Here is a 12,561-nt window from a genome sequence, read left to right on the forward strand (position 1 = left end):
AAAACACACTACAATTTTCTGTCAATTAGAACCATAAATAGGCCACTTCTAAAAGACACTGCACCTCATTCATATGTTGAGCACAAACAACAAAAACTAAACAGAAAGAGTCACAAACCAGAGTCAGAGAAATAGGAATAGAATTTAAAGCACTAGTTTCATCAAATCAATTAAATATTAATTACTGAACGTGCATCAATAAACTTGCACTTCAGAAAAAAACACTTTTAATTTAAAGAAAACTCAAGAACTGATCTCTTCCCCTTTAACCTGTTAACATTTGCATTGTGTACATTTTGTTTTTTGCACCTCTAAAATATCTATTCTAATCTCTACTGTTCATATTTTGTTTTAATTGAAACTCTATTTGCACTCTTTCCTACTTTGTACTGTAACTGCTGCAAAACAATTTCCCTCAGGATAAATACAGTTCTATCTTATCTTATCTTATTTGACTGTTTGGGTGTGTTTTGCTAAGTTTTATTGACAGTACCATGGCAACATCACAACTGACCCCACCACTTAAATGTTTTCTAAATCCTCATTGGTGCACAGAAATACGAGACATCACCTTTTTACAACTGGGTTCAGCCCACTTCAAACCAGTTAGTAGAGCAAAACAACACGCACACACTCACACAACATACATACATATTTAATATATGGCTTCTGGCTGGTTGAATAAAGACAAACTTCCATGTGTTTTTTGATTATATGAACACATAGTTGAAACAGATATGTGCATTAGTGCAATTTGATACAAACAGTGAATGGCAACACTTGGGAAACTTTAATGATGTGAAACAGACCTGCATTGAGTTTCCTCCAATTGATGTCGCTGAAGAAGGCGAGCGCCCTGATCTCGTCACATGATCCGTTCTTGAAGCCGAGCCTCTTGTCGACCTCTTTGAACAGCAGACCCTCACAGATGGACCGGGCGTTCTCACTGAACTTCCCTGGATACGTAACTGGATCATTCAAAATCCGCTTCTTCACCACCTTATTCTCCACCTCGAAACAGCACAAAGAACAAGCGAGATTCATTTTTTACCTCAAATATAAAACTTCAAATCCAACTTTATCACATATTCACTCGTCTGTTGTTAGTCTGCTATATATAATTAAAGCTTTTACCCGCACAGCTCTTATTTATTGTTTAGCTGCAGATAAATTCAGTGTATTCATGTTTATGTACACGCACAGTCATCTGAATATATGCTGTACTATACCACTGTAAATCCTCTTTAACTGAGGTTTTCAAAGTGTGAGGCGGCGTCCCGCAGGGGGGCTCCAAGCAGATTCAGGAGAGGCTCAGTAAATGGAGGTGAAAACATATTACATTAGTTTAAAAAAAAAAATCATATAATAGAATTCATGACAGTACATACTGTACTATAACCTTTTATGACATTTTTAATTACATACTATACTATAACTTTTTATGGCATTCTTTATTAAATACTGCACTAAATACTGACTTTTTTAATGACTTATTGTTTTACTATATATACTGCCAGGTAGCTTGTGAATTTCACAAGGCAAAGTAATGAAAGTTATCAAGTAAATGTAGTGGAGAATTGTAATGGGTTAGAAGTATAAAGTAGCAGTAAATGTAAAGTACAAGTACCTCTAATACTTGAGTAAAAGTACTGAGCTACTGTCCATCACTGCATTTTACTGATACTACTTTCATATTTTTACTAGTAAAATCTTGAATGTAGGAATTTACTTGTGACAAAGTATTTTTACAGAGTGGTATTACTATTACTTTTATTTAACTAAAAGAAATATGAGTACTTTCTCCTCCACTGGTAATATAAGGGCTTCATATTTCACAGTAGTGTCGGCATCAGGCCACAAGTTGGCAAAGTTGAGTCATCAAATCTTAAAAGATTGTGACTGTACTATCACACAGGTTTAGTAAAAGCTTTGAACAGCACATGACAGAACGATGTAACAGCTAAGAAGACTGTGAGTAAAGAGGTAGAGAGCAAAAAGAACAAACAAAACAAGTTAAAAGCATACAGTAAATGTAAAAATAGCTCTCAATGTGAATTGAGAAAATTAAAAGCAGGTCGGTGTATTTACTTTCTCTCCTCGGGTCCTGAAGGGTCCCTTTGCAGCCATGAACTCATACAGAGTGACCCCCAAAGTGAAGTAATCTACGGAGTAGTCGTACTCTTCTCCTTTGAGCAGCTCAGGAGCCATGAAACCTGCAGGTGGGAGAAAAGAGGTCACAGCCTTTAAGCTTTCAGTACATTTGGATAATGTTGTACTTGTTCCTACTCCTATATATGTATTCACAGGTGCAGGGTGTAGGCTTCAGGGTTACAGATTTTGTTTAAAAAAAATGTAAACAGAAAATATTAGGATTACTACATATTAAACTAATTTAGTTTTAAAATTAAATTAAATGTTGTCAATTGTATTTCCCTCCATTGTTTCTAAATCTCTATTATTTTGATAAAGCTGAAAAGTACAAAAAACATAACTTAGGCAGCGTTACCTCACAACAGTCATCAACGCTGATTACTGTCAAACTTGCATTAAAAGTTCTTAAATATAATTTGATTTAAGATTGGAACAGAGCACCAGAATACATTTAATATTCAACATACTGTACAAGCTTTTTAACGAAAATAATATATTCTAGTAGTAACTGTAATTCAATTACATATTTCTTTCCATTAACTATAACTAAATATAATGAAATATATTTTGTAATTTGATGACGTAACTCTGTTACATGTAACTAGTTATTCCCCAACACTGGAGTTAATACACATCAAACTACAGCAAACTATAGCTACCATGTGCCATATACCAATAGCCAATCATCTGATATAATTAAGGGCTGATATTTGCTCTATTCAATCATTGTGCTCTTTTGTAAAGTGGCAGCATTGTTCATTTCTGATTAGTCATACAAGTAACACTGGTTGGGAAAATGGCAGCTGCACAGTAAAGGTACATGTCATATATTAATTAGAGAGTGAGAAAGATAAACACTGCAGAGCTGTGGGTCTCCTTCACAGATCCTGCTGTAAGAGCAGCTACAACCAGTTTGGTGGTTATTGTTTCGACTGTACCTGGAGTCCCGGCGTAACCCTTGATTTTGAACTGATCATCAGCCAGCTCCACAGCTAGACCAAGGTCAGAGATACGGACGTTACCTGTGAGAGCAAACACACACCTGGGTAATGTCAAGAGCTGTGCACGTCACAGATACGAATGTTGACCTGCACCACTACGTCTCTGACTCAGTAACCTGTAGAGGCATGATAACTGAACGATGTCCTTGTGTTTGAAGTAAGTACGTAGGGGTGAAGTGTGTGTGAGTGGTTCAGTGTATTTATACAGCGTGTGTGTGTGTTTTGACCTCAGAATGCTAAGAATAAGACATATTTTTAAAGTCAATGTGAGGGACTTTAAGCTCATCACAGTAAAACACAAATAAGTATTTATGTTGTTGTGTTTACAGGTGGTTGGGGGTTTAAGTTTAATTGTTTTACAGGGATAGTTTGACATGTTCTCATGAACGTTAGTATAGCCTGCAGCTAGCCTGCAGCTAGCCTGCAGCTAGCCTGCAGCTAGCCTGCAGCTAGCCTGGCTGCGTTCAAAATTCCAGGGAACTTCTAATTTTTACACTTTCATTTTTTCATTTATCAAACATGTTAATCAGTGATCGTTGAGATGCTTGTACTGTATGTGGATTTTGTAAGATTTGAACAGATGTTTCCCCGTTTCCAGTCTTTATGCTAACGTTGAGCTAAGCTAACGCTCTCTTGGCTCCATCTTCTTGTCTGACTCTCGAACAAGAAAGCAAATAAGCTACTGAAATGTCAAACTATTGTTTTAAATAAATATTCTACTGGTCCATATATCAGACGTTAGCCCATAACTCATTGTTGAACCAATTGTGTGTCTTAGATGTAAGAAAGACTTCTTAAAACATGAGTCACTAATAAAATAACAACTATGAGAAAGCTGAAGTCCTCAACGACAACAAATTAAAAGATTTCAGGCTGCATTTCAGGACCAAACACAGGAGACAACATCGTTCTTTTTCTGTACCGGCATGTCTGACCTTGATTATCCAGCAGTACGTTCTCTGGTTTGAGGTCTCTGTAGATGATCCTGTTCTGGTGGAGGTGCTCCAGGCCCTGGATGATCTGAGCAGCATAGTAGCAGGCCCGCGGCTCGTCCAACCCCGGGTTGTTTTCATCCACGTTATAAATGTGATACCTAGTGGCACAACAGGGAGGGTAATTATAATACGATTACATGTTTATACAAGAAATAAACACTTTATATGAAAATTCAGGACATTTATGACATGACAATTAAAACAATCATTTAACTTGCACCATGAATCATTGATCCCATTTCTTATGCTAAATGTCATCACACTAAAGCCAAACAAATATCGGATTTAAATTTCAATGCATAATACTGATATTAAAATATTAATTCTTAATACTCGGTTGCAAAGACTCTCAAGTAGATCTGTTGGCATGAGTCTGAGAGGAGCATCAAAAGGAGGTCTAACCTCAGGTCTCCTCCGTTCATGATGGTCATGACCAGACACAACTCTGTTTTTGACTGGAAGGCGTACGCCAACGAGACAATGAACCTGTTGTGAACTCGAGCCAGGATCTGCTTCTCCACCATCGCCCCCTACAGGATAGGAAGGGACAGCAGCTATGAGTACGTTACAGTGTTTACAGCACTCTAGCTTAATATCATCTTTATTGGACATATTAAGGACACACAAACAGTCCTGTCTGCACATAACGTATCTGTGGCTACCAAGTTTGCTGCAAAACTTTCTAGGTTTTTCAAAGAAACAAGGCTAAGCAAGTCTCGAGTTCAGCTGCACCACATGGCAGTTAGATCAATTCTTTCTTTTCCTTTCTTCACTATTGAAGGTCAACGAGCCAAGTGGTCTTTGTAAGGCTTTAGCATGTGTATTAAAACTGGTCCGGCATACAAGTATGTAGTCTGTCGTGAGAAGGTATCATATGATGGTGGAAGCTCTGACATCTGAAGCTTGAGAATTGGCTGCAACAGCGTTATAACATCCAGTCAAGGAAGTCATTTTCTAAAACATATGTTTGCATTTGAATGCAGCGTTTCAGTCAAGTTTCATTAAACAAAGCTATATTTTCCCATGTCGGCCTACACGGAACCGACCGGCATTACTTTGACCGTCTTGTGTTGACGTTGTTGATCACCCAATATTGGCATAAAGAAATACAGTACAGAGAGTTATACTTTAAACATTTTGTTTAATCTGTCACAGGGTATCGTAGACTAACTGGATCATTTCAGCAACATTTTCAAGTTATAGCCATCTTGCTGTTTCTGGTTTGGAGATTGAGTTGAAGATTATGAAAATCCACTCCAGAGCTGCTCCATTTATATACATGGCTAGGATTGGCACTTTATAAGGCGATCAAAATGCTTTAATGCTTAGGGCCCTAATCATATAAGCCAAAGGTGATTAACATCGTCTGCAAGGCTCCATCTAGTTATCGAGTGTTTTTTAGTGATCTGACTCATGTTTCCAGATTTCAACCACTGCAGTTGGATCTACACAATTTCAGGCAAAGACTCGTCACGATCTGATTTCTTACCTCATTGCCTTTTCTCTTCTTCAGCCTCTTCTTGTTGAGCTTTTTGCAGGCGTACAGTTTCCCCGTGGCCTTCATCTGACAGGCAGACACTTCTCCAAAACCCCCTTTACCCAATACACGAAAATCCAAAAACCAATCTTTTCCCATGGGCTGCATCTCCAACCACTTCCACTGCAGAAACCTTTTCAGATACATACCCTCCAGGAAGAAAGTGTAGGGCACTTCCTTAAGAAAGTCCATCACATTGTCCATGGTCTCACTGAAAAGATCATCCCCGGCCGCTTGGTGTTTCTCTTTGATCTTTGTGATGCCGTTTTCTGGCAGGAAGGGGCAGAAATATTTGGCGTCAGGCTCCATGTACCGAGACAAGATCTTGCTCGCTTTCTTGACTCGATCTTCATCCTCAGCCATGTTGTATTCCTCAATATCCTTCCACAGGTGGCAGGGCCCTCTATAGTCCTTGTTGGAGTCTAAGAATTCCTGGAAGAGGCGTTTGCCGATCGGCTGCTCCACACAGACTGTCTGGAAACCCAGGTCTAAAGTCTCTTGCAGGCCTTCACACTCTGTGATGTGAGGCAGCTTCAGGCGGGAGTGGTACTTCTTGTCTCTGTTGGATGCAGGATTGGCAGTGCCATCAATGCTCCCGCGGGCCGAGATGTAGGCAGAGTTTGCCACCACTGTCGTCAGTCCGCCAATATCCATGGTGACAAAGTCGAAAAGTGAGGAGGAGGGACGGAGAAATGTGTCAAATGCAGCAAACAGCTACAGAGAAAAGGTGCAAAAGTGGAGGTCAACGTCTGGAAATTATTCCGGAAGAAGAGGAAAGTAGCAGCAGATGATATGGATTTCTTCTTCAAAAGCAGATAATATCGTACATCTGACCGTCTGCTCGCTGTAGACAGCCCTAGAGTCCTTCTCACACACATACAGACACACATGCAGATCTACCTGACTCATCACTTTTCCCCAAAGGGATTAATCCACTCTGTAACACCATAATGCTTTAACTGCGCTAACCCATGTGCACGCTGTCGAGGAAGAGAAGGGAACGAAGTGTGAAAACAAAGTCTCAGGAAGCATGATGGAGAGGAAAGACAGAAAATGAAAGGGAGAGGGAGAGAGAATGAGGAGGAATACATGTGGTATGCATGTAATGGACTGGTAGGAATGCAGTGAAGCTGAGAAAGAGACAGAGAGGGAGCGAGAGGGGGGGGGGGGGGGGGGGGAGAATACTTCACAGTAGTTAACATCATGCTTCTGCAGAATGCTGGTTTTGTACAAATAGATATATGATCCAGATAGGATTATGTATTAAGGGTTTTGATTGTCATTCAGAGTTTGGGTTCTAAGTAGGCCTCAGTGGACCTGGGTCAAACACTGAATGTAAACGGGAGCGATTCAATAGTTTGCACTGCATCCACTTTTTGTAATGTCTAATTACAATATTACAAACAACATACGTATGTTTGTAATATAGTTTTGTTGTTGGGTTAAATGTTTTATTTTTGTATTTATGTGAAATAATGTGACGCAAGACAGATTTCAGGAAATGATTCTGATAATAAAGTGAAATCAAATCCAATATTCTGACTCGATAATTTGACTGTTGGTCGGACAAAACAAGTAAACAGGTTGAAGACATCTCCCTTGGCTCTGTGAACATGGTGGATAATCTTCACAATGCTTTTGACAATTGTTAACATTGATCTTATCTGTGATAACATTGTGTTACAGCATCTAGCCCCTTTACACTGTCTTCTCTATTACATTAGTACAGAATCAATCAGACGCAGGCTTTGATTTATGTTTCAGTGTGCCAATTATTTTAATCTGAGCAAATGATATGCCATTGTTCACCTTGACTGTTGTCATTAGTAACCAAACTGCCTGGCAGTTCAAGGTGATCCTTAGATTTCTCCAAGGAGGGAAGGACGTCGTTGCTGAAGGAGGAATTTCACCTGCTTCTACATCGGCCCACCTCAGCCTCCCTACAGGCAGCATGCCCACCTTATCTCAGCCCTATATATAGTGAATAAGAGATAACACATGCATCACACTCTGGAGCGACATCCAGGGAGTGAGTTTTAGCTTAAATTACTTTAAAGGAGAATAAGACGGGAGACAAACAAGACATTAGCACAAACCTGAAAGTGCCTCAAAATCTTTGGGGAGGGACAGGAAGGAGAGAGGAGAAGCAAATATTACTGTTTGAATCTTACTGTAAATTGAGTGAAGGAAAGAAAAGGTCTGCTGTGGATCCTTGTCAGCACAGAGCTTCATCATGGCCGCCTTGAAGGAGAAGAGGACTTGTGGGAGACGATGTGAAGACTTCGGTCGTTTTGTCTGGGACTCCGATGAGGGGAAGTTAATGGGGAGAACACCAGAGAAATGGGGTAATTATAACTTCAGTAACCTCACTTATGCAACATTAAATAAACCTTTTAAATAATATATACAGTGGCATGAACACCATTTATAATACAGTACAATGGCTCAGCATTACATATGACACAGGAAGTATCATTTATGAGGCCGTAGTTTATAGCACTACTGAGGAAATATCCTGATAAGCGTCATTCACTGCTGGTGAGGGTCTTCTTGACTCTTTGCCATATTGCATTATTTTGCATGGCTGGTGACCAATGCTACCAAACATTTAGGCAACGACAAAATACTTTACTGGTACTTTTTTTTTGCCAAACAAATCTTTAAACACAAGAAGAACTTACAAGTTGAATCAATCATTGAGACAATGTCAACATAAACATAATATTGTGAACTTTGCCAAACTGCTTTAATTAGTACTTTATTGTCATATGTTCAACAATTACAGTGAATTAACCAAATCAAGTAGGTATTTATTTAGTTACAGCCTTTTTTAGAACAAAACTCACTTTTTGTCTGACACATTTACATATCTTTACGGCAAGTATGAACAGGACGACAGAAACCCATTTAAATGGTCATATAGTATGGGCAGTGGTGGAACAACTAGCAATATTCCAAGATCAATATTTTCCATTACAAGTAAAAGTACAGCTTTTTATTATGTTACACAAGTAAGGTCATATTAGGAAGGGATATCTTCACAGCAAGTATGAACAGGAAGAAGGATTACAGAAACGCAGGATTTTAATGTTGTAGGTGGTGGAGGTGAAAGTATTTTGCTGCAGTAAAAGACAAACACACGTCATGTACTTATGTTCAGTGTGACATTTTCTGTCCTTCTAATATCACCTCAGCGAGGTGTATGTTTGCAGCATGTGGACACAGAGAGATAAGCCTGCTGTTGTGATAAGCTTTATTCCTTTTTTTGTCAGAGTCCTTCCCCTACTTGTTTGATCTCACTGTCAGATTAAATTGAGCTCATATATCGACAGAGGACACTTTGACTTCTGTAAATATAGACACCTTTGTGTCTACACTGAAAACCATCCTCTGTGTCACAAGTGTTTTCACAGAGTTCGTTTTTCAACTAGCAGGAAAAAAAAGCATGAAATGAGAAATTTTACAACATCGAAGAAGCAAAGAGAGGTGATGCCGCCATAAACATGTAACCCTGACTGTGTGTGTTAACCGTAGATATTAACGTTAAGGCTCCACATCTGTCACAATGCGTCATTGCACACATACTGTGAACGTTTGCACATTCCTTGGTCAAAACGGCACAGCTCTTTATTTTTCAAACCGCAATATTTCACAGTATTTTTTCATATTTTAACTGTACGTTTATCTATTCTATATTTATGTTTCTTGACTTTGCAATTCTTGCTTTTTATTTTATTTTCTCTTAATATGTTTATTGCTATGCACCAAAACACCAAGTCAAATTCCTTGTTAGTGAAAACCTACTTGGCAATAAACCTGATTGTCTAATAAAAAGCCCTGTCGCCTTCACAGTGTACATCAGTCTGTATTATGCTGCCTTCTACGTGGTGATGACGGGCCTCTTTTGTCTGGCCATCTGGACGCTCATGTACACCTTGGATCCGTACGCCCCGGACTACCAAGACCGACTAAAATCTCCGGGTAACACAAAAACACCAACATGGAGTAAAGACAACGACGACTTAAATTAAACCTCCTTTAACAAGCTTCATGTTCCTCTGTTCAGGGGTGATGGTGTGGCCGGACACTTACGGGGAGGAAGTTATTGAGATCACCTATAACACATCAAACAAGGACAGCTGGATGAAGATGACCAACATCCTTAATGAGTTCCTGAAGCGTTAGTATTAACCCACTCGACCCTGTTGTGGACAGTTACCTTAATATTTAACACAAAACAAAACATCTAAATCTTTCTTTCTCTCGCTCTCCTTCAGCCTACAATGACACCACACAGCTTGAATGTAACACCTATAACTGCACCAAGGGAAAGTACTTCATCCAGAAGACCTTTACTGCCCCTCACCACACCAAGTGGGCATGCCCCTTCACGCAAAGCATGCTGGGAGCCTGCTCAGGATTTGAGGACCCAACCTTTGGCTACAACTGCTCAATGCCTTGTGTCATCATTAAGATGAACAGGGTGCGTTTAATTCATTAATAACTTTCTGAGTTTGGAAAACTTGGATCTTGCAGTACATTACAAAGAATCCCATTGAATAACTATGACTATTCTGTAAATGTTCTGTTTTCACTCTGCAGATCATCAACTTTTTGCCTACTAATCAAACTGAGCTTCCTCCATATGTCAACTGCACTATACTGGTGAGCAACAACTCCATATCCAGATTTTAACAGCATGCATTGAAGAAAGTGAGTCTGAAGTTGTATTTTCAGGGTTACTCCAGTGATTTAGTATTGCACTTCCATAAAATTGGAGAGGCTTCCCGAGAGAGTAATTAAAGATCATAATCGATGCAGCAGAAGCCGAGATAAACTGACTTTTTGTCCCAGTACGGGCCAAGCTCCAAAAACACTGGATCCAACATTTCCCATAATGCACCTTTTTAATTAGACCCTTCTTACCTTGTAAACACCCATGTGTTTCAAACTCACCCCAGTTTGTAACACAGGCTTTCTGTTACATTTGTAGGGCAAGTTTATCAAGTTTATTCTCAGACTTGACAATGCTCCTCCAGGGTCACGAGACATTACACAACGGTTTCTCAGGATGAGTAGTAACCTACTAGCGATGTCCTATTAAACATGATGAAATCTGTGTCTATGTATGTGTTTGTTCAGGAAGGAGAAGAAAATGTGGCCAAAATCGAGTATTTCCCAGACAACGGAGTTATGGATCGCTCTTACTTCCCTTACTATGGAAGGCTGGCACAGGTGAGCGAGAATCAAGATCTGTTTATTTTATAAAAGATGTTCTCTGTAAAAGTAAGACTCTATTACCAACAGGACAACGGTCCCACGCTCACTGTGTGTCACTTATATATTGTAATATAAAAAGTATATTTTTAACTGTTTTTGTACAGAATGTTAATTTGTGAAATTTAAAGGTGACGGTAGGTGAATTATGTTACCTTTGCACAGAGCCAGGCTAGCTCTTTCCTTGATTCCCATCTTTATGCTAATTTAAGCTACGCTAACCAGTTTCAAGCAGGGGTTTGTGGTATCAATCTTCTCATCTAACTTCTAGCAGGAAAGTGAATAAGCATATTACCCAAGATGTCAAACTATTCTTTATCAACATGTCCTTGAAAAATGTATTTATATTAGAAAGATCAAACAGTAATGACCAATGGCCTGCATTACCTACTTTCTCTTTTGTGTTCAGCCTTCTTACGTAAACCCGTTGGTGGCTGTTCGATTCAACCTGGTCGGAGAGAAGCACGCCAAGATCCAGTGCAGAGTGGTCTCCCACAAGATCAGCTATGAAAACTTCCACGACCCCTATGAAGGAAAAGTCATCTTCTACCTCAAAGCATTGAAATGAGAAGCAGAAGAGAAGACACTCACATATCACGTAACAACTAACCTGTCAGTATCAGTGATACAGCAGGTGACTACAGATCAATAGTGACTATTATTTAACAACCTTTAAACCAATTGTATTCTTCCAACCACTTATCACAAAAGGTGACTAATTGGCCCAGTGATACTATTGTAATGCGGTCACAGCTGTGTGTTTGTAGGGTTTAACGCAGCTCATCCGATCCAAATCAAGGACCAGAACTATCCTTTTTATAACAACCTTTAAACCACTTGTATTCAAAAGTGTGGGCCCACTTGTAAATGTCTGTGTGGTGCTTTTATAAACATGATTTGTCAAGTTTTGATGAGTGATTTATGACCTTCTTTGTCATCTGAAATTTTAGACTTTACCATGACATAAAAAAAAAAAATCATTAAATCAATGTATTGTGATGTAACCTGATGTAACTAACTTAACCATATGTCTGCTTGTATCCCCCTCTCCTCTCTTCATATTCATGAGAGTAAACACAAAAAACTTGAGTACTTGAGTAAATGTACTTATTTCACTGCTGTTCAGTTTACATCCTTGAAACCGAAACTATGAGTTTTTAAAGTTTAAAAGCAATATATTTGTAATAATCTATTCAAGTAGTCTGTAGAGTAACAAGCGCTAATAGGATGATGAGGTCCCTCACAAATCTGCTGACTGCAGTTTGTGGGCTATCAGCTTACATCTCACTCACACTCACACACACACACACACACACACACACACACACACACACACAGGGTTATAGGGAGACATGTGTTCATTTTTAAGGAGCCACAAGACAAAAAGGTTGGGAAACACTGGATTAGAAGACTCCTAGTGACATTTTGTTATATTGAGTCATTAAGTTTATCTTTCTGCGTTCCTGCACTTTTAATGTCACTTATGTGATTTACGTTATGTCTTGCCTCTAAAAGGTGCCACTTTTATCTAAAAGGCTATAACATATACTATTACAACTAGAAACTACTCCCTCAACCGATGACTGGGGAGAAATTAAGG

The 12,561-nt window shown here is 39.1% G+C and overlaps 2 protein-coding genes across 2 annotated transcripts in view; one reads left to right on the forward strand and one right to left on the reverse strand.

Moving 5' to 3' along the window:
- Positions 1–6,338, reverse strand: part of grk1a (G protein-coupled receptor kinase 1 a) — a 6,729-nt gene extending 391 nt beyond the window's left edge. Inside the window, exons 1-6 of the mRNA XM_029462440.1 lie at positions 5,637–6,338; positions 4,550–4,677; positions 4,088–4,245; positions 3,090–3,173; positions 2,089–2,213; positions 810–1,011 (exon numbers count right to left, since the gene is read on the reverse strand). Of these exons, the coding sequence (XP_029318300.1) occupies positions 810–1,011; positions 2,089–2,213; positions 3,090–3,173; positions 4,088–4,245; positions 4,550–4,677; positions 5,637–6,338 (1,399 nt within the window). The remainder of the gene's footprint in view (positions 1–809; positions 1,012–2,088; positions 2,214–3,089; positions 3,174–4,087; positions 4,246–4,549; positions 4,678–5,636) is intronic.
- Positions 6,339–7,917: 1,579 nt separating this feature from the next.
- On the forward strand, positions 7,918–11,529 carry LOC115006065 (potassium-transporting ATPase subunit beta-like). The gene is made up of 7 exons (XM_029428097.1): positions 7,918–8,029; positions 9,537–9,665; positions 9,751–9,864; positions 9,962–10,167; positions 10,287–10,349; positions 10,827–10,919; positions 11,371–11,529. Exons 1-7 carry the CDS (start codon positions 7,918–7,920, stop codon positions 11,527–11,529), a joined length of 876 nt encoding a protein of 291 aa, XP_029283957.1.
- The last annotated feature ends 1,032 nt before the right edge of the window (positions 11,530–12,561 follow it).

The sequence above is a fragment of the Cottoperca gobio genome, chromosome 3, assembly GCF_900634415.1.
Source record: "Cottoperca gobio chromosome 3, fCotGob3.1, whole genome shotgun sequence".
Lineage (NCBI taxonomy): Eukaryota > Metazoa > Chordata > Actinopteri > Perciformes > Bovichtidae > Cottoperca > Cottoperca gobio.

What these genes read in the sequence shown, in the direction of transcription:
- LOC115006065 (XM_029428097.1), top strand. Translation starts at nt 7,918, where the DNA reads ATGGCCGCCTTGAAGGAGAAGAGGACTTGTGGGAGACGATGTGAAGAC. An exon ending in CCTTAATGAGTTCCTGAAGC is followed by an intron (nt 9,865 to 9,961) that starts GTTAGTATTAAC and finishes GCTCTCCTTCAG; the next exon opens with CCTACAATGACACCACACAG. An exon ending in ACTATGGAAGGCTGGCACAG is followed by an intron (nt 10,920 to 11,370) that starts GTGAGCGAGAAT and finishes TTTTGTGTTCAG; the next exon opens with CCTTCTTACGTAAACCCGTT.